The 23,731-nt window shown below is 33.2% G+C and overlaps 1 protein-coding gene across 1 annotated transcript in view; it reads left to right on the forward strand.

Annotated features, from left to right (window-relative positions):
- The window catches only part of LOC124533210, a 28,656-nt gene extending 6,121 nt beyond the window's left edge, over nt 1-22,535 (forward strand). Inside the window, exons 2-6 of the mRNA XM_047108400.1 lie at nt 16,801-17,043; nt 18,654-18,791; nt 20,148-20,271; nt 21,081-21,309; nt 21,868-22,535. Coding sequence (XP_046964356.1) covers nt 16,808-17,043; nt 18,654-18,791; nt 20,148-20,271; nt 21,081-21,309; nt 21,868-22,127 — 987 coding nt within the window. The 5' untranslated portion in view covers nt 16,801-16,807 and the 3' untranslated portion in view covers nt 22,128-22,535. The remainder of the gene's footprint in view (nt 1-16,800; nt 17,044-18,653; nt 18,792-20,147; nt 20,272-21,080; nt 21,310-21,867) is intronic.
- Nucleotides 22,536-23,731: the final 1,196 nt, after the last annotated feature.

The following is a 23,731-nucleotide window of genomic DNA, read 5'->3' on the forward strand; positions in this document are numbered from 1 at the left end:
CTATAATTGACTCTAAGTAATTTACCACCGTTCGCACGGTAATTTACAGCTGGTGCCTTCATGATTCTGACCTTGAAACATACTCAATTTTATGAGAAACAAATTATACAATGTCATACTACTAGTCAAATTTAAGGCTGTATGATATTTTTAATAGATAACATACAAACAATGTATATAAAGAATGTCACTTCTCGTCTTATGCTTGGATATTTTAAATTACGCAACGGATATTAATATGATTTTCCATCAAATTGGAGAGTGATTTAAGGAGAAGGTTTTGTGTGTATATTAAATTCCTTGATGTCAATCCACATTGAATCCACAACAGCGCAATTTTTAAGACATTTTCTACCTCGCACAACCACTCTGTGGAACCAGCGGTTTTTCCGAAACAATACGATTTGGAAACCTTCAAAAAAAGAGCCAGCAAGCCCCCCGGTGTTGCAGATGTCCATGAGCGATAGTGATCGCTTTCCATCAGGTGAGCCTCCTGCTCGTTTGCCCCCTATAACATAAAGAAATATATGTTAAATACATAGTATAGTAGGGAATAATAGATAATTACAACTTACGTTGCCGGAAAAAATAAACAAGATGTTTTGTCGTTACGTTTATTCTTCAATATAAAACTTATTATACCCGTATAAAGATTCTTATTGTACATGTGAAGGATCGGCCAGCTATTATACTTGTGTTAAAGAAAATACTGCCTCCCCAAAAACTTGAAGCCCTATTCCTTAAAACATTCCAGTTGAAATATACAAACACATGAATTTTTGTCCAGTTAAACCGCTTTTGGTGATATTTTTAAAGCTTTACTCAAAAAAGTCTTAAAGTCTTAAAGTCTTAGTCTCTCAAATTAGTGCATAGATTGAAAGCAAATAAAAAAAATCCATGATTACATCATGATACCAGTTACAGTACGAACCATACTGTAATAATTACGATAGAAACGAGCGAATTTGATTTTAAACGTTATAACGTTAATAAAACAACGTTAATTAATAATAATCTCATTTGAATATTGCCGCAATTGCATTATTGTCGTAAATTAATGTATTTTTATTTTAAATTAACGAATAAAGAAATTAATTACCTAAATTTAATTATTCTGTTACGCTTGCAATTAAATTCGCTTTCACTTTAAACGCCGGAGTGAAATTAACGCTGTCTGAGTAACGAGCTTACTGGCAAATAGCCTGCTGTTTGTTATACAGCTCGTTAGGCTGTTTCGAGCTTAATTTTAACTGATACTAACAAATACAAATGTAAATATTTAAGTATTTTTAATATGTTAACTTAGGGGTAAATGCCACTGGCATTAAGGTAGGTAGGTATCAAATCATCAACAACATACAACATTCGCAGCCTGTAAACTTCCCACTGTTGAGTAAGGCTATCTTTCCCTTTGAGGAAAAGTTTAGGAGTATTTCCCACTAAGCTGTTCCAATGATCGCTCATGTTTTCCTTCACCGCCGAATTCGTACTGAATTATAAACACAAAATAAGCACATGAAAATTCGGTGACGTTTGCCTGAATTTGAACCCGCTATCATCGGTTATGATGTACGTGTTCCACTGGGCCATCTCGGCTTAAAACGACACATACTTTTGTGTTCTGGCTTGAATGGTGAGCTAGTTTTATCGCATGCACAAAATACATCAGGCGGATAACGTACTGACTTTGTTACTTATTTTTAGTTTAATATTATTATTATAGGGCTATATAGGGCTATTTGACTGGTTTTTATAATCCATTTTATATTATTTAGTAGAAGTTAAGGAACCCAGAAATTTTTTTTTTTATTTCTAGCACATATTTGCCGAAAAATATCATATTAAAAATTCCATATTATATATTTCATAATTCCATATATATAAACGCTACTTGGGCAATATGGCGCTGCAATGGGGTCGGTGGCGTCACTTTCTTGTATTTTAATCTGTGGTACATTTAGTAGAAAAGCAAGGCTTACAAGAAACTGACTTCATCATAAGCCCGGCCAATCAGGAGCGTTTTGTATCACGTGACAAACGTTTAAAAAAGTGCATTTTTATTTATGGATTTTTGAATAAATTAAGTATTATTTTCAACTTTCGTTAGTGAATAACCATTTTTAAACTCATAATGTACATTGATTACAATAAGTGACAATTTATTTTCCGCATTATCAAATTATTCTACTGGCCAACATTAACAGTCGTAAAGTAGTTTAATCAGATATACAAAAAAATCTCCCAACGTACGATCCTAATTGTTATACACAATTTACATTGTTACATCTGATTTATATTCTTTACGGTGCCATTTATAAATGAAGGGGATCCCGTAGCGTCAGGTGGCACGTTTCCTTGCCTGCCTTCAAATGAATAAAACAAACGCTAAGGAAATAAGAAAGGAAGTATTACGTGCGTTTATTTAACCTGTATTTAAAAATTTGCTTTGTAACTACGGGAACAAGGGATATAATATCTTAGTTCTCAAGGTTAGTGGCGCATTGACGATTTAAGTAATAGTTAATATTACCACTTACCATCAGGTGGTCCATATGCTCGTCCGCCAACCATACCATAAAAAAATGTAACAAAGTTGGTTTGGTTCACAGCCGTTGTTTATTATTCTGGTGTATGATTATCTTGAGTCCAATTGAAAGTAATGCGAGATAAAATTTTATTGTATAACAGGCATTATATCATGATGTCATCCCAGATAGTAACAGTACATATAACATACTAGCGTAGAAAATATGAATACGTTTACGAATTAACTTAAAATATTACATTGGTAAGACCTCTTTGTTTACAAAACTTTTTTCCAATTAAAAAGTATCCTTGTCCTTTCTCATGTATATTTTATATATTTGTGTAACAAATATCATTAAAATCGATTTAGTAGTTTTGGCGTGAAAGCCGGACAAACAGAACAGGCAGATAGACAGACAGAGTTACTTTCGCCTTTATAATATTAGTGTGGATATTTGTTTGTTAATTTCAGGCAAAAACATAAGAAAATCAAAAATGAATAAGCGTTGATATAATAGTAGTCGTGTAGTTTTTCATATTGATCTATTTTAAGTTAATTTTGATTCAATTAACGTTTTAATTTTACAACATACACCCAGATTAGTTGGTGAGTTGACATTTGACAGCGGGAAACCACCAGATTTAGAAAGCATTGACCAGTTGGAGTAGTGCCAATTAAAACGGACTTATGTCTCGTGAATCTTTTCGCATAGATGATATAAAATATATATGTATGTTCTATAACATAGAATCGAAATAAAAAATATGAATAGTTTGGATCTCTGTAATACTAATATTACAATTTCATCTGTAATATGTAATTATATTTGGTTTTTTTTCCTGCTCTTATTTATTTTATATAAAATATTAAATAAAATATACAATTTATTCTTTTATGTGAAATGAAATGAAAATTGTTTGTCAAAGAGAAAATTGTACTGGTATCGATTTCGTTATTTTCTAGGCGAGATTTAAATTTTTATTTTAATAAAAAGTAGAAGAACTGGCATTTCATCGCCACCGATCTAGTGGCTACTGATCTTGGAAACTGAGACGTTATATCCTTCGTGCTTGTACATTGACTCACTCATCTTTCAGACTTGAACACAATAATACATACTGTTACTTTGTGGCAATACTGTTGATTGGTTAGTATCCAAGTGGGTTTACACAAAGCTCTAACCTAACAAGTAAAATTATAAAACATAAAAATGTTTATATATCTGGTCATGGCTTCAATGGGATTGAATAAAATGATGGAAGACATTCCTGTAGAATCAATAATTAAGCTTTGTTTTCACTTGAATAAAATTAAAATATGTAAACCAAATCAAAATAAACTTTATTCGAGTAGGCTATTTATTACAAGCACTTTTGAATCGTCATTTTACAATTAAGTGAAGCTACTACCGGTTCGAAAAGTAGATTCTACCGAAAATAACCGGCAAAAAACTCAGTACTTCACTCTTTTTCAACATTTAAAAATACAAAGTTAGTTAATACAATTATTTAAATTTATATATCCTGCTTGGAAGTCAACAGGTATTAACTCCACGCTTTTTTATCATCTATAAAAATTTGTTTCGAATGAATATATAGGCTTTTTTCCCAAATGTAAATTTTAATATAGAAACGGATACCTTGCCCCAAGAAGGATTTATTGATTTCATTTCCTTTATTCAATATGACGTAATGATAAGTATGTTCTTTTAAGAGCTTTTCAATTGCCCTGTTAGAGGATTAAATTGAATAAAGAGAAAAGCTACCACCGGTTCGGTCCGGGAATTAGATTCTAATAAATATTTCTACACCTGTCGGCTTTGCGCTGCCCTCATTTACGGACTTCCCACGATCTTTACCCTAAAGCCCATTTGCTAATCCTTTAAATACCTTTGAAATCTTACAAATAATTAATATATTTTAATTTAATATCATACAAAACACTCTTTTATTATAAATGACACCAAAAAATAAAAAAACTCCGTCTTTTATAAACCGGTTTAGATAATTCTCAAGTTTGGTCCAACTTAATTTTGAAGACACACATAACCCGTGAGGATGGAAAGATACGTCTTTCAATATTTTAGACTTTAATTAATTTTATAATTTAAATCACTAGGAGTAGTATTCGGGTACAATTATATATTTATTTTTTAAACAAAAAAATCAATGATCTTATATATCGTCGTTCATCCTGCAAAAGACGGTATGTATTTTTTTTTTCGATCGTTACACCATTTTAATCGTTATTTCATTACGCACGAACTGTAAAAACAGTTTTGTCATAGTTTAAAAGTTTACAAATTAAGCTATGCGATATTCATACATCGAAACTTCCATATATTTTAATAACGATCAATAGCGCAGCGATTGAAAAATATGAAAAAAACACATAGCGACTTTTGCAGGAGCAACGTCGATGTATAAAAGAGAAATACCACTCCTAATCCCAATCCCAAAAACAATTACACATATAAACTCGAAATTTGACAGGTATATTCATTTATAGATTGTAGACATTCGCTAAAGATCGATTTTACTAATCTCCACTCCTAAGGGGTAAAACGGGCTTTCGAAGTTTGTGTCTTATATATTTCGTGTGGGTAAAGCTGCGGGTTCAGCTAGTATATCATAAACATTCAATGATAAATCCTATCTCTTTCCGATTGCATTGTCAGTCTATGCAATTCTTATTGACCTTGTTTTGTAAAAGTATCAACGCTATTTGAATACATAAATGCATACTTTCGGAATTTATAACATTCCTTGTTACTATTAACAACTCGACTCTATAGTCGAGATTGCCCAGTGGTTAGAACGAGTGCATCTTAACCGGTGATTGCTGGTTCAACCCAGGCAAGCACCGCTGATTCATGCTTAATTTGTCTTTATAATTCATCTCGTGCTCAGCGGCGAAGGAAAACATCGTGAGGAAACCTGCATGTGACAAATTTCATAGAAATTCTACCAAATGTGTATTCCAACAACCCGCATTGGAACATCGTGGTGGAACATGCCTTCTCCTCAAAGGGAGAGGAGGCCTTTAGCCCAGCAGTGGGAATTTACAGGCTGTCGTTGTTGTTGTTGTTAATAAAGCTCATTTGAATACGAAATATTTCCAATAATATACGCAAAATTAGGCGTTAAATCTTAAGCAGAAATAACCCTTACATAGTAAATATATTAGTGTTATTTTTGTTTAATATATGATGCCCATGTTTATAATCGATCTCGTACTCAGCGCTAGAGAAAACAGACAGGATACCTGCCTGCCTGTCTATTATGATATTGTTTATGTTCGATTAAGAGATAGTTTCAGGCTATACGTCCATTGAACCGTACTTGTACCACCCGTCTGTAAATTATTAAGTGTTTCTCATTGCTTTTTCATTATTTATTTCATTAAGTTTTTCTTCTACACCACGTTCTTTACGCCAAATTAACTTTAGCACAGATAATCAAATAAAGATGGTAGCTGTCATCTTTAAGAAGCGAATTCTGACAGATAAAATTTAGGTTAGGAAAATTTATATAATACATTATCATTATATAGTATAAAATAAGTCGTTTACCGCTACCCGATCCTATGTATGCTTACATTTTTAAAATTATGTAACAGAGAACAGATTTCAATAATGTATGTTTCTTGGTGGTAGGGCTTTGTGCAAGCCCGCCTGGGTAGGTACCACCCATTCATCAATTATTCTACTGTCAAATCAAACAGTACTCAGTATTGTTGTGTTCCGGTTTGAAGGGGGAGTGAGCCAGTGTAACCACAGGTACAAGGGACATAACATCTTAGTTCCCAAGGTTGGTGGCACATTGACGATGTAAGGAATAGTTAATATTTCTTACAGCTTCATTGTCTATGGGTGATGGTGATCACTTACCTTCAGGTGGCCCATATGCTCGTCCGCCAACCTATACCATAAAAAAACAGATTTTGATGCGGTTACGTGGATGATATAGTAAAGAACCTAATAATTTTAGAAGTTCCTAATTTGATGTCGTAAATAAACAAATTCTGTAATACATTCAGTATCAGTATTGCATCCGTGCCAAACCGGGCAGGTAGCTATTTACTACATACAAGTAGCATTCATGATTGAATCCTTTTACATATTTCTGACCCAAATGGGGAACTAAAAGCAGGCTATATTTCAATTTCCGTACCAATAAAGGAAAATTGAGCTCTTTTTAAACTTAAGACGACGTAGTCTTTAATTCTCAATAGTGGAAAAATTAAATTTGCATTGCGTAAAATCTATACATATAATAAAATTGGAGTGTCTGTTTGTAATATTAAAATAGCCCTTTTTACTCAATACATATGTATGTATACACAGTACATATACCAAAATGACATTATTTACAATTTTTGTCTATCTGTCTGTCTGTCTGTTAGTTCCAGCTAATCTCTGGAACGGCTGGACCGATTTTGACGGGACTTTCACTGGCATATAACTGATATAAGAAGGAGTAACTTAGGCTACAATATAATTTTTTGTTATATTCAAAGGCGGACAAGATCAAGGGCACAGCTAGTTTAATATAAAAATATGTACGTAAAGAAGTATGAACTATATTTTGTACAGCAACTGTCGTAAAAAACGAGGGTACGAAGTTTACGACCCGCACGGTATACGGATAATATACTGATATTGAAGAATAAATATTCTATGAAGAAGATCTTCCATCAAATATTTTACTATGAGTCAAGTCATAAAAGACGTAAGTCGACTCTATTCGCGTAGTAAATCGTATTTAAACACTTTATTGCAAGCGAAGTATTAACCAACCATAGTCTGCTGTGTATTTTATAAATTTTCTTTAAATTGCTTTTCTTCTTGCATAAATTTTATGTATATTAGTTAAGCATTTTCTTTTCAACTAAGCGATATAAAGACGTCTATTCCTTTTATTATATCCTTTTAAATAAATGACACTTATACCTGCGGAGGAATGAGGAACGTATTGTGAGGAAGGCCTTGAGCATGGATGTGGACGGATATAGAGGTAGAGGGCGACCAAGGAAACGATGGATGGATTGTGTGATAGACGATATGGTAAGAAAGAATGTTACTTGTGAGATTACATGTGACAGAAAAGTATGGAAGGAGAAGACATGCTGCGCCGACCCCAAATAAAATTGGGATAAGGGCAGGAGAATGATGATGAGTATGATGATTTACGCCTGTGCTTAAAGTAAGCTCTGTCAAAAAAAACAACGAAAAATGTACGTGCCAAATATACCACTGTTGGGTTTAGGCCACACGTCTCCAATGCCGATTAATGGAGCCATGGCAGATTCACATCTTACACATGCAAGATCCCTTGTGATGTTTTCCTTCCACCACTGGATTGGACTCTATATTAATTTTATAAATGTGAAAGTAACTCTGTCTGTCTTCGCCAGCAAACCTCTGAATCGAATTTCGTGAAATTTGGTATGAAGCAAACTCGAACTCCGAGAAAGAACATAGGCTACTATTTTGCTTAACGCATAACAACCAACCTTAAAACGTAAGCAAAGCCTCGGACGAGTACTAGTAATTCACATAAGCATAAATGAGGCGCAAAAATCAGTAGTGCTTGTCCGGGTTTGAATCCGCAATCATCAGTTATGATTCACATATTCTAACCGTGAACAGCTTCTTCTCCCCCCCCCTCTCTCTATCACTCTCTTTATTAAAACAAATAGTTTTAAAACACTTGATATTCTTACTTTATTTACATTCAATTGCTTCAAATAAATAAAATAAATAAATATGAGACAACATCACATACATTACTCTGATCCCAATGTAAGTAGCTGTAGCACTTGTGTTATGGAAATCAGAAGTAACGAACGGTACCACAAACGCCCAGACCCAAGACAACATAGAAAACTAATGGTAATCTACATCGACTCGGCCGGGAATCCAACCCGGGACCTCAGAGTGGCGTACCCATGAAAACCGGTGTACACACCACTCGACCATGGAGGTCGGCAAAATATAAAGCATTATTACAAAATATAAAGCAATAAATTTTAATTTCCTAATGTATTTACTTCATTGTGTCAGAATAGAATATTTTTATGTAAACTACAATAAATATATTTATGTAATATTACGACACACATGAACTCAAAAGCATAACATTAATACTGATTTTTTTTTATTTATTTATTATAATTATCGAATTGTTGACTTCGATATATATATGCATTTATTATTAAAACATTTTAAAAAGTAACATAAACTATTTCTAAAAATCAATAAAACTTAATAAGTGCAATTAAAGGTTTCATAAATAACATCATTAACACAATATTTAATTATTTCACTCAGTACAGGAAGTTACCTTGGTTGGACCTTACAACCTACTCGGCTGATTGCCAACACGTTGTGACTCGTAAAATGGTCAATCGCCATAAGATGCTGGAGGCTGTGCACACATATATAAACTTAAACGAACAAATTTAAAGAACGTGTTATCCTTGGTCTATTTTTTTATCATTTAGCTTAGTATCGTCATTATCATTATCATTACATAGTACAATGCAAAGTTGCTTACCGCTGTTTGATTGATCTGAGTAATTCGAGAGGAAGGTTTTTACATATACATACATACATATTTCATTGGTTGGCCCGCTAATCACTTCATTGTATAAAACAAAGTCGCTTACCGCTGTCTATCCCTACGTATGCTTAGATCTTTAATATTACGCAACTGAGTTTGATGCTGATTTTTTAAATAGATACAGTAATATCCAGATGAAGGTTTTTGTATAAAGAAAAGTAAAGTAAAGTAACAGCCTCTAAATTCCCCTCTGCTGAGATAAGGCCTCCTCTCCATTAAAGAAATGATTTGGAACCGTTCCAATGCGGGTTGGTGGAATGCACATGTGGCAGAATTTCGATGAAATTTGACACATGCAAGTTTTCTCACGATGTTTTCCTCCACCGCCGAGCATGAGATGAATTATAAACACAAATTAAGCACATATAAATATTGGTGCTTGCTTGGGTTTGAACCCGCAATCATCGGTTAAGATGCACGCGGTCTAACCACTGGGCCACCTCAGCTCATGGTTTTGTATATTATATAATAAGAGTACATGAAAAATATAGCATATTTAGTATCAGCATTGCACCCTATATGTATTATTTATGATTGCACCCGTGCGAAGCCGGGGAGCGGTCGCTAGTTATAAATAAAACTAGAACCTTTATTGCATTTATCTCGTAAACTTCCTCAATAATATAAAATATTCAAATTTAAATCAATTTCCTTATATACATTTAGCACGCGATTTATGTTTAGAAATGTATATTTCAATAAAAAACAGCGTACATTTTGCTATTCAGAAAAATCGTGATAAATAAAATATATGATTATGAAACTTATTACAAAAGATATAAAGGTTATTTTGGTTTATGTTAAATTGAACTGTCGTCACCTCTGGGTTCTGACCTCAGACTAGCATTGCAAGAATATTGGAAAAGGGGATTAACAATAAATTATTTAGAAATTTGATTAACTTTATATATGTTAAAATAAAGTAAAGTAGCAGCCTGTACATTTCCCACTGCTCAGATAAGGCCTCCTCCTCCATTAAGGAGAGGGTTTGGAACATATTCCACCACGCTGTTTCAATGCGGGTTGGTGGAATGCACATGTAGTAGAATTTCGATGAAATTAGACACATGCACGTTTCCTCATGAGGTTTTCCTTCACCGCCGAGTACAAGATGAATTGTAAACACAAATTAAGCACATATATATAGTGGTGCTTGCCTGGGTTTGATCCCGCAATCATCGGTTAAGATGCACGCGTTCTAACCACTGGGCCATCTCAGCTCAGGGGCAGCAGCTTTTCATTTGCTTGAAGTATTTATCTAAGATTAATATTATTAAGAATGATAAATCATTAGAATATCAATTGCATTTTAAAATTATACAGCCGATATTGTTAAGTTATCGACTCTGGTGCTGTCAGATCCATCTTGAAAAATAAATCAATTCAAAAGTCTTAAAAAAATACACAAAAATTTTTATTGTAAATTTATTTATTCTTCATAATAATTACTATAACGTTACGATAACGACTTTTCAAAAATATGAAGATGAAAATCTTATTTAATTGAATTTGAACTCGCTTCAGCTACCTTTATATCTGTGGAGATTCCGTAAAAATCCTCTACCTACCAATATGAAAAACGTCTTATCAATATTCAAACTGACCTGAAGTTAATCTCTTAATAACTTTGGATCGAGATAACACACGAACTTAATCTTGCTGACACGAATCAAGCTCATCTCTGCTATAAATACGGATCAAGACAGACTAATCGTAGATAGGACACATTACATATATTTACGTCGCAAAAACGTCAAATTCTAAGACGTTATAATTAAAAGTGTTTAAACTATATATATTGTATGTTTCTAGCAAATATATTAATTTTCAAGATATGTTCTAGCGTCAGTCAATCACCACTTAATACTGTGTTTATATTTCATCTCGTGCTTGGCTGCGAAGGAAAACATCGTGAGGAAAGCTGCATGTGTCAAATTTAATAGAAACCACATGTATTCCACCAACCTGCATTGGAACTGCGTGACATATATGTTCCAAACCTTCTGCTGAAAAAGGAAGAGGAGACCTTAGCTCAGCAGTGGAAAATTGACAGTCTATTGTTGTTGTTGTTGTCTTTGAACATAGTTCGTATCGAGAAAAACACTATTTATTTTAAGCTTATATTTTTGTGAAAACTTTTTAGTCTCTTCTTTAGATCTCTCTTAAATTAAAGAAATGAATGAGAATGTAAAAGAATTTAATCAGACAACGTCTTGAGGTCGGGTTTTAGTAAAATAACCACAAAATGCAGATAAGCAAAAATACCTTCAGTATTCTACAGTACAAAATAACTGTCAAAAGTGATTTTAGTAAAAGCTTTTAAAAACTTTTCAAAATTTTCACGAGAAAGTCGGACATCTTAAAGCTCTTGTTATCAAACTTGTCTACTTTGTGGTGTTTATTAAATAAAGTAAAGTTACTTAAAAATAAGGCTTTAAAATTAATAAAAACCGTTATTTTATTATTCTAAATATTCTCGCAAAAGCCTCATAAAGTCTAGTATTTCCATTTGTAGATGCAAGGTCAAAGGTCCAACGTTTTATAATATCGTAAATATCTCTATGACTTAAAATATATTTGCTTTTATTGCAGAAGTAATAGAGTATAAAATTCTCTAAAAAATTTGTTTTTAATATTTTTTATAAAATTTACCATTTTTGAGTAAGGTCTTGAGAATGGGTGTGTGACCAAAGAAACGATGGGTTGTGTGAAAGACGATATGGCTGGAGAGATTGTTACTTATGAGATGACGTTAGACAGAGAAGTATCGAAGGAGAAGTTATGCTGCGCCTACCCCAAATAAAATTGGGATAAGGAGGATGATGAGGATGATGATTAACCATTTTTGAAATAGATATAACGTTGATCCCTGAAATTATTTGTCATCCATATTTTCCAATAAATAGTACATCGTATAAATACTACGCTATATACTAAAATTATACTATATACCATATGTATACACTATAATATAAAACAAATACACACCTATTTATTAATACACTAGAATTCTGTTCCTTCTTAATCTTATTGACATTACTTAATCATCTACAAAGTATAGTGAACCAAGCGAATTATGATTTGATATGTCAAATTCAAAAAACCCACCTCGCCCCAGTTCCTAAATACAACATGTAAGCGTCAACAAATCCAGCCTCTTACATGAACTATTGCGGCACAAATCTAACGTTCCGTTTAAAGTCAAGGCGACTACGTGATAGGATGGCGTGCTGTTTCGTAAATATATCACGATTGATACCTTTAAATAGATCCGTGACGATTATAATAGGAAATATTTCGATAATGGTATTCGTGGCTCGATATATCCGTGTGCAATATGAACGGGCAAATATACTATATGTTATATTGTTCTCAGGGTAAGTTAAGTTCAAAGGAAATGCTTTGTAATCGTGTTTTAAAAATAAATAGGTCGGTTTAAGTTTGTTTTACGAAAGAGGTTTTATTTTCATTCCATTTTTAAAAAACAATTTGAACTGCTTATATAGCGTCTGATTTTGTTATTTCTAAAAATGTTTATTGAATCTACGAAGTGTAATGGCAGCTTGTACAACCATTGGGATAGATACCACTCGTCATATGTTTTTCCATCAAGCACTTTTTTTGTACTCGTTTTGTAAGGGTGAGTGAGCTAGTATAAATACCGCAACAAGGGTATAAATAAATAAATATTGGACAACATTACAAACATTACTCTGATCTCAATGTAAGTAGCTAAAGCACTTGTGTTATGGAAAATCAGAAGTAAGGACGATACCACAAATACTCACACCCAAAACAACATAGAAAACTAATGATTTTTTTTCTACGACGACTCGGCCGGGTATCGAACCCGGGATCTCGGAGTGGTGTACTCATTAAAACAGGTGTACACACAATTTTATTTCTTTACCCTCAACGGATTTCTTTAGCTTTTTCCAGTAATTAGAAAATAAATTGATTCAAATAAGTCTTGTCATTTTCTGGAAAAAAGTTAGGTAACTTTTCTTAAATCGGATCTTCTGAATTAGTTTATAGAAAAGTGAGTCTGACGTACGAAATCTCAATGTCAAGTTTACGCCCTAGTAAGCGTCAACGGTCCAATAAAAAGTGTCACAACTCACAAAATCAAGGAATCTTTTTTATGTATCGAAAAAATATCAAACGAAAAAAACTGGAAGAGTTAAAAACCTGCGCTATAGTAAGGCATGTTTTCCATTGAAACGAAATGCTACGCTGTAATATTTATTTCCATAGCTTAACAACTTTACATTAGTAATCAATTAATTATTAACTATTCAAGTGATAATCACCTTACTATGTTAACATATGACTAACTTGCTCGGTGGTAAGGCTAGCAATCCGTTAAGTACCCACTGAAAAGGTATATTAAGCAACAAACAGCAAAAGATACCTAGTATTATTATATTCTGGTTTGAAGATATACATTCAAACTGTAACTAAGACATTTTAGTTATCAAGGTCGGTTGCGCACTGTTAGGAATGGGTAATGTTTCATAGTATAAGGTACACTAGTAGCAGCCCCCGGTAGTGACTACTGACCATCGGTCGGCTCAGTTGCTCGATCAGCAGAACACTGTATACTGAAAGCGAATTTCAACAACTGTAAGGACAAATTTTCAACCCAAATTAAATTATTGGGTTAAAAACGTATATAACACTGATAAATTTATTTACAACTGGCTATGAGCAACTTAACTAAAAAGTTATTACCTAAATTACTTCTTCTTACATCAGTTATAAGTCAGTGCAAGTCCCGTCAAAATTAGTACTGAGATTAGCCGAAACAAACAGACAATTTAGGTTGGTACATGTGCCGTATTTATCGTACATGCATTTAGTAAAAAGCGGTTATTTTAATATTACAAATGGACGGACACTCAATTTTTATTACAAGTATAGATTATGTATCCTGTGTATCTACATATATATTTATCTATACACAAATTTGAAATTTATATCTTATTTATTTTGATAATAATAAATGCTAAAGACTTTGCATCAATTGAATTCAATAACAAATATCGTGCAAATTAAAAAAATGTATATTAATACTCTATTATATATGTAACTCTATCTGTTTATCTGTTGCTCTTTCACAACCAAACCGCTGAACCGACTTTGATGAAATTTGGTATGAAGCAAAGATGAATTCCAAGACAGGACATAAGCTACTTTTTTGGCTGACACATGACAACCAACACCCATACATCCAATTCTTCCCTTTTTTCGCTTAAGAGATGAGAACCAACACCCTAAAACGCGTCCGAACCCGCGGACGACTATTAGTTTTTATATAAAAAACAAGCCGCAGTGATTACATACGCATATATGTACATTATTATTAGACATATAGAATTCATAAAAAATGTAAGTACTGAGTTACTTGAAGGTTGTTTTCCGTCGAACATACATTCCACTATTAATTTAATGTATCTTATACATGAACACGGAACAAAACTGAAGTTTAAGAAATATAAAGTATAATTTCGAATTTAATGTATAGCTACAATATAGTTTAGCCCATCTGTACGACGTGAGCCTTAAATAATGAAAGAAAAAAAGAACGTTGCGCAACTTTTTCCCGAAGAATATTGAAAACGATTTTTTTTTGGTCCAAGTCAAAGGCATTCGAGAGCGGCTCTTATTAATTTACTTTTAGAGTTTATATATATATTATATATGTTACTGTTTGATAGATAAGATAGATAGATAGATAAAGTCTTTATTTGGATCACACCACATGAGTAAAAATAAGAAGAGAAAAAAGAAATGACAAAAGTAACACAGAATTTAAGTTAATTTATGACGTAGAAAGTAAAATAAACAAAAAATAACTAACTTACAAAACTATTAACAAATAAATTTTGCATCTAATTTTATTTAATCTATATCTATTAAATATAATTAGATGTAAAATGAGAATTGCATTATTATGGTAAATCAAAGAAAAAAATAACAAGTTAACAAAAATGAACTGTAAAGTGGTTGCTTTGTTTTTGTTATAATAATAAAAAAGGAAAGTCAGTTGTCTTTTCTCTTAAGGATAAGGTTTGCACTCATCGAAACTCGGTACTCATCCTAACACGAGCGTTTCAAAATGTTATTATTATATAGAATACACGTATCATTGTGACTCGGTTGTCACAATTTCATGAACCGGTAGAGGTATTCTGTAAGAGTCGAAACTCACCGCAGAAAACAACGTCAAATGTTGCAGCATTCACAACAATAGTTATAAAATTTATACGATACATGAGTCAAAATAGCGTATCGTCGAAAGTCTCTTGTCAGTATTTTGTCAAGTGAGTCGACTTACGGAATCACACAGTAGACACGAAGTGAGTTATCACAGAATCACACAACTGGCCATCGTTAGAATTTCGATGCTATACTTTTTGGGTAATCATAATCTTCACCCAACTAAATTTTTTATTAAATAAAAATTTTACTTAACAATAGATAATAATACTTTATCTTAACAAAAGATAATGTAAAAACTGTGATTTTAGTAGGATTGAGGATGTACACCATTTCTTAGTGGAATGTATTCGCAATGTTGCCTGAAGGCAGGAGTTGAGGCATTGTTTCATGTAACTGTACCCTACCCAGATGTAGCCAAAATGATTTATCAGTTTAAGTTAAAAAGAGATGTGATAATGACGTTATTATTATTTTTGGAAGTTAAAGGAAATTTGAACCTGACATTTAGCTTTGTCGCAAAAACATCGCATTAAAAAAAATCGTGATATAAAACCAACGATTTTCTTACATTGTTTGTATGAAAAACCTGTTCCAAATTTAAATATATTTTCGCAAAGAAACTCGCGTTTATCATCTCACTTGTACCGTATGCTGTTACTAGTTTTCATAAGTACAGTTAACATCGCAGAGAATTTTGCTTTATAGAAATGTTTTTAAAAGACCAGAGGGAATCAAGAAGAAAGTACTGAGCTTTTTTCATTAAATACTTCATTATTATCGTTTCTATGATAGAGATAGATAAAAGAAGAAAGATATAAGAAGAAATAACAAACGAATTAAGTACCTATGTATATTTTTTAGTATATATCTTCCAATGGTGTCGATAAAAACTACAATGCTCTAGGATTACTATTCCCATAAAACAATACAAAACCCAGACAAATTACTCGTCTTTATCTATAACAATTCCATTATTTAAATAATATATCCATTAATATCTCCAGAAGGAGTCGAGATGGCCCAGTGGATAGAACGCGTGCATCTTAACCGATGATTGCGGGTTCAAACCCAGGCAAGCACCGCTGATTCATGTGCTTAATTTGTCTTTATAATTCATCTCGTGCTCAGCGGTGAAGGAAAACATCGTGAGGAAACCTGCATGTGACAAATTTCATAGAAATTCTGCCACATGTGTATTCCACCAAGCCGCATTGGAACAGCTTGGTGGAATATGTTCTCCTAAACCTCTCCAAAAACCTTCTCCTCAAAGGTAGAGGAGGCCTTTAGCCCAGCAGTGGGAATTTACAGGCTGTTGTTGTTGTTGTAATATATCCATAACCCCATATTTTACGACTGGGTCGAGCATCACTTGTATAGTGATGAATCTTTATGTATAAATAAAATGTATAACGAGGGAATCTTATCTAGGTCCAGGATGTCTCCAGCAGCGTCGTTTGCACAACGATGGGCTCGCGACAACCTGACAAGAGAAGCAACACCTGAAGAGATCCTGAACTTAGAACTTTTTCCAATCACCTGCGATGGAGATGAGGAAGAAGCTGCTAAAAGAGCCAGGAGATACTACACATCTAGAGGACCCGGGGGTCTATCAGACCTCTGGCACAAGAGACACCCAGACGATGAGGATATCCTGTCCAGTTGCCAAGACGTGTAAGTATTTATTTTATTTGATACGAGCTGTGCCCAAGACCATGTACGCGTTTGAATTTAACAAAAAAGAAAATTGTAGCCTAAGTTACTCCCTATAATATAAGTTATCTGCCAGTGAAAGTCCCAGACAGACAAAAATAGTATCTTGTTATATGTATCATGTATACATACATATCCATTGAGTAAAAAAGGTCTATTTCAATAATACAAACAGACACTCCAATTTTATTATATGTATTGATGCCATTTAACTTATATATATATTAGTCTTCAACGTCAATTATACTAAAGAATTATTAAAGAAATGGATCTAGTGCATAATTCCCTGTCAAAGAGCGTCAAAGACTACCCGACCAAGAATGGTTTAAAATGCTTTCATTATTGTCTAATCTATTTACCGCAATGCGTTGATAAGATAAGAAAAAAAATTACTACACATACTTCTGTATAACTTTATGTATAGAGTTATCTGACATATTCGTGTCTCATTGGTTTAGTCATTAGTGGCTAACTTTAATGTCAACTCTTCTCGCTGTTTCCGATTTGGTTTCCTGGGATTATAGGATACCTATAGTTAACTTGCGCTCACGCACACTTATGCACTTTTATATGACTAGTCTACCTTGAGATTGGTCTTTTTTTTGGATATAGTTTGGCGGACGAGCATATGGTTCACCTAACGGTAAGAGGTCACCATCACCCATAGACAATGACGCTGTAAGAAACGTGACCACGAACGCTGTAAAGTGCTCGAAACGTCAGGATTTTAAAAATAATTAATATACGCGATTCAAATCCGTTATAACTAGTTTTATTTCAATATTACAATTGTTTACATCGTCAATGTGCCACCAACCTTGGGAACTAAGATGTCATATCCCTTTTGCCTGTAGTTACACTGGTTCACTCACCCTTCAAACCGGAACACAACAATACTGAGTACTCTTATTTGGTGGTAGAATAACTGATAAGTGGGTGGTACCTACCCAGACCAAGTGAAGTCTCTGTGGCCAGACGACATCATCTTATATCTCATCATCATAAATTCTCTTGAAATGTTCCATGAAAATGGTCTACATCGAAAAATGTTATCTAAATTGAAAATCATATCAAAAATTCGCTCTGAAGCGAATTTTTGATATGATTTTCAATTTTTTCTGTATAAATTGAACGAAAATATGAACGCTGCAGACACACGGACGGAAAGCTCATTGGCAAAGCATATTGGATGTGATATCTCGTTTAAAATTATTTTTATTTTAAACTTCAATAAAAATAAAATATCCTATATCAACTATTTACTTGTCCTATCATATAAATACAATGATAATATAGCCATCAATCAGTATATCCTGCCGTTTCTTCTCGCTAGAGGCTGCTTTCCGAAACGGTGGTAGTATTTAATTATCGACGGTTCAAAAACGCTTAATTGAGAAGTTTACTTGAATCAAAAATATGTCGAATCAGGTCTGCAGCCCAAAAGTTGTCCTAATTTTTTTTATGTTTTTTATCATTAACGGATTGTGTCCCATGTAAACTGATGTAGGGGAACCCCATAAAAATCCCCAAAAAATAATTTGATTTGATTATATAACAATGAATTATTTCAGATACATAGTACCATTGCGCACACGCAGCGTCGGTGGTAAGCGAGTGACCATCGTTTGCTTGCCCGCGCCCACGGCCTTGGACCGGCCCTTGTCTGCAAGGGCTTTGTTGGCGAGGTGGCTGATGATATTAGACATAAGGTAATTTGAAGCTGCTTATAATAAAACTGATATTCGTAATACAGCTATATTCATAAATTTGTTTTTAAAAATCGAAAAGATTGGAAGCAAACTTTACGTTCGCTAATTTTTTTGTTTTGTTTTATTTTTAAATGGACAGTTTAACATCTCACAAACAAAAAAGCCCTGTTCTGATTTTCATAATTTTCAAAGAAGTGCTTATATAACATATACATATAACTATAAAACTAATTTTAATATTTTTTTAGGAAAAGCTATTGTAGTATATAAGTGCTTTTATAATTACATGCATATATTATTGACTGATATAATTATTTTTCCTATTTGACCTTGAATATAAAGTCGTTGATAAGGGACGATTAGTATAAGATAACCATTTTGTTTTTATACTTAATCGGGAGGGCAGAAGACCTCACGAGGAAAGTTGAATGCATTTAATTGTCTATAACAAGTACCAGACCACCTAGGTGGTGCCAAACACTGCTATCTATGTCTGGCTTAGATTAGCTTTGACTAGATTAAAAAACTTTCTAGTTTCTACGATATGAACCTGCGACACATTCATGAACCAATTTACATTTTCATAAGTACCATTAACGCCAAATAAACATTCAAAGAGGTTTTACTCGGCACAATTAAAAAAAAATCTCAACGTACCTTGAGAAGTGTGCATAGTATGTAGGTTAAGAATTGTAACAAAAGCATACTTGAAATAACTATATTTGTATAAGCAGTTACTTGAGGAGTAGCCGTATTATTTTCTTTATGTCGCCGTTACAAAAGAGTAAAACTTTCCTTATTATCAAAGTTTTTCCAGTTCACTATAGCTTATACTTATAGCTGTCTCATTGTTATGGTGTAAGAAACTTTCACAAGCGCGACTCAAAAGATATTCTATTAACTGAACCTGCGGCTTTACCCGCGTGTAATGTATAAAATTTTACCTATGGCGCACAAACCGTCACCCTCATTTTAGCCCCTTGAGGGGTAAATTAAAAAGAATTGCCAATATTGTTCATCAGCACACCAATTTTATACAGATGATGATAATATGGATCAGACTTAATCTTGAAGAAATAAGAGACAAAGTTAATGTCGCATATATAATACAAGTAGTCGGGCGCGGCTTAGCTCACGTTTTAAAGACTTGGTTGCCATGTGTCAGGCAAAAGACCTACAGCCTATAACCTTTCTTGTAGTTCAAGTTTGCCTCATAACAAATTTCATCAAATTAGGTTCAGCGGTTTGGTCATTTAAGGGCCATAGACATACAGACAGACAGAGTTACTTTCACATTTATAATATTAATGGATTAGAATATTAAAACATTTAATAGATAAAACACCGTTTTTCCAGATTACGTGAAGATCCAACTCCCGGAGAAGAAATAGTGTTCATAGATGTTTCTGATTTACAACCATCACATCTCAAAAATCATTTCCGGGGTTCATATTGGAAAGACTTTATGCGGTGTATGAAGGTAGGCGACTTTATATAAAAGCAAAAGTTTTAATTATGTTCCTGTGTTTCTGTCGCGAGCATTCTTGTCACAATATACTTTTGCTAAAAGTTTTTTGCAGGCGTCGAAAATAATAATAACAATATTTAATTGTAAGTGATTTTTCTCGTAATGGCTTTCAGAGAAATTTGATTTCTCTGAAAGCCATCATTAAATTAGAACATATTCCTGTTATAATTTTTTTTAAGAATTTGCATCGTATCATATCGTAAATAGCTCATAATGGATATTATATTTGATATACAAACCGTCTTTAGGTAACATTTTCTCCTTATTATTTAAAAATTATTTATGACTAGTAGTCTCATGCGGCTTCGCTCGTGTTTTAGGTTCTTAATTGTTATGTGCTAGGCAAAAAAGTAACCTATATCCTTTCTTGGATTTCCAGTTTACTTGATAACAAATGCCATCAAATTCGATTCAGCCGTTTGGTCGTGAAAGAGCGACAGACTAATAGAGTTACTTTCACATTTATAATATTAATATAGATAAATAGATATGCTTGCTAATGGCTCCACCAAACTAGCAATCTAGCTTAAAATTTAGAATAGATGACTTCGGCAGAATAAAAAAGAAATAACGTCAATTATGAATTTAACAATGACCTAAATTAAGCAAATAATCGACATAAGAAAGTCTAAAGCAAGACAGGAGGACAAGAAAATATCACCAGCCATATTCCTTTTGTCAAACTTGCAATATTGACATTTTATTAGTTAATTCGGTCCTTTATTAGTCAATTTGGTCCTTATTGGTCAATTTACTTTCAGACGGCTTACCCCACCCGGTTTACCGAAGTACACGTAATTAACACGCATCGTTTGAAAGCGATGACGCTTCTACTTCTGCATATTGGCTTGTACCCATGGCGACGCAAGATCGTCCACGTTCATTCACACGCGGAACACATCAATGAGGCAATGGGCGCGGATTTCTTCTCTCTTGAAGGTCTACCGTACGAATACGGTGGTAAGGCTGGAGCTATGAAGGACTTGAATGGTGAGTGTAATTCCACATGTGGGTGACAAGCAACTTATTTTAAATGGTTTTAATATTATATCTCATTGTTATCTTTAGAAGATTTAAAACAGTATTAACCTACATTACCTACGTTATGCCAATCGTGATAATGAAAAAATATCAGGCTATCTGAAAAGAGCAACGATGCCAGTTTCTTGCCATTTCTTTTTGCTAGACGTTGCGTTCTGTTTCACTTATCGTGAGAGCCATTATCTAAAATCACCGACACACCAGTGTATTTTGATTTTATAATAAATCAAGCCGTGTACCAAAAAAATATCCTAACAGAAAGGTTGCTCTTTTACTAATTAAAAGAAGCTTATTAAAAATGACGAATTACATTACAAACTTTATTCCTAACTTGACCTACTAAGGAGTTTTATTAATTATGTCTTAGTGTTTCCAACGGTCCATACGATCCCTTTAGAGACTGAGACCGTTTTGTGTGTATTTATATTATGTATTAACACTATCCACTGAAGCAATGCAGAGTTACTCTACAACTATCTTAAGCAATATTATTATAATTTATTACAGACGAATGGACAAAAAAACTGCTATTAAACTCTAAGTGGTTGCAATTAGAGGAACGTAAATACTACGAAACCGAGCTAAAACCGGAAATCAAATATCGTACACGACACAAAAGCGTCCGGAATCTACACAGGAATGCGTCATACGACATGCTCACGCGCACACATTCGTGCAGGTCACTACAGAGGCAAGGTGATTTGGATGAAGAAATACACGGTGATTACAGGACTTTGAAAGTGGCAGACAAACAGTTCTATGTGTGATATGTTAGTTTTTACTTCTTTGACAAACTTAAGATCTCTATTGTACGTGACGTTTTATTGTTTTCCATAGATCGAAGAATGTGATAGAAACGGCAATGATTATTTTTGATATATTTTTATTGAATTAAAAAAATATATATTCATTACATTGATCATTCGGAATCATATGTAATAACTGAAGGCTTTTTGACAATTTAATAAATTATATGATCGACCTTTAAATAAAATCAATGAAAGTGAGACAACCAATATAAATGACAATATGTTAGAATGAAACGACAAGATAAAGTTCAATTTGATTTGTAATATATATATGACATGAGATCTTATCCTAACTCTTCATGACCAGCCTATTTCTTGTTCCTAATGATATATTTTTTATTTTATATAATAAATATTTGTAATACTCTCTTTTGTTTTATTTACTAATCCGTGAACTCAAATCATTTGTAAAGAATACATTTACAGTAAAATTATTTTATTCAATACAGAATTAAACATAGAATGGCGTAGAATTAATACTTTTTGACTTCCGGAGGGATTCATATATAATTGTATTTGAGTGACATAACTTTGTCTTTCAAATGTTGGAAAAGAGTAACTACTGAGTTTCTTGCCGGTACTTCTCAGCAGAATTTACATTCTGAACCGGTTTTAACTTCACTTAATATAGTTCTGTAAAATTACGATTCAAAAGTGCTTGTAAAGGCGTACTTAGAATGACTCTAAACTCTAACTCTTATGACAATCTTTTTAGGGCTTTTAAAATTAAAGGTTTAACAAACGTAAGGTGAAAAAGTGCCATTATGTATGAAATAAAAGAATAGTATTTGTTGTTTATTTAAGACATGATTTAGAGCTTGATTATTTTAAATAGTTGGTGTCTAGTTAAACTTGCACCTTCTGGTAAAGGAGGGGCATTTTTTTATGGTATAGGTTAGCGGACGAGCAAATGGGCCACCTACTGGTAAGTGGTCACCATCACCCATAGATAATGACGCTGTAAGAAATATTAACTATTCCTTACATCGCCAATGTGCCACCAACCTTGGGAACTAAGATATTATGTCCCTTGTGCCTGTAGTCACACTGGCTCACTCACCCTTCAAACCGAAACACAACAATACTGAGTTCCGTTATTTGGCGGTAGAATAACTGATGGGTATGTGGTACCTACCCAGGCGGACTTGTACAAAGCCCTACCATCAAGTAAACATATTTTAATGCCAAGCAATGTGTTTTTGTGTACAGGTTGGAATTAATATTTAGAGTTTATTTTTGTACCGGTATTGTACATGAACAAAAATAAACTCTAAATATTAGAATTACATTCAATTGTCATTCGTAAATAAATGTTTATCATTATGTTATATGAATTGAATAATACAGAAGGCACTTAAGGAATGCTTATACGCCTAATGCCTTAGAGAATAAGTTGGTCTATAGTGCCATGCTATTAATAAAGTTAAGGCGTATGCACATGTAAAATATATTTTAATTTCTATGAAGTAACAATAAAAAGGGGATCTGCCTATTATGTATTGTACAAAATTACGAGATGTTATCATGACATTTTACACGTATAATACAGGTCGGCACGTGAA

The sequence above is a fragment of the Vanessa cardui genome, chromosome 10 (assembly GCF_905220365.1).
Source record: "Vanessa cardui chromosome 10, ilVanCard2.1, whole genome shotgun sequence".
Classification (NCBI taxonomy): domain Eukaryota; kingdom Metazoa; phylum Arthropoda; class Insecta; order Lepidoptera; family Nymphalidae; genus Vanessa; species Vanessa cardui.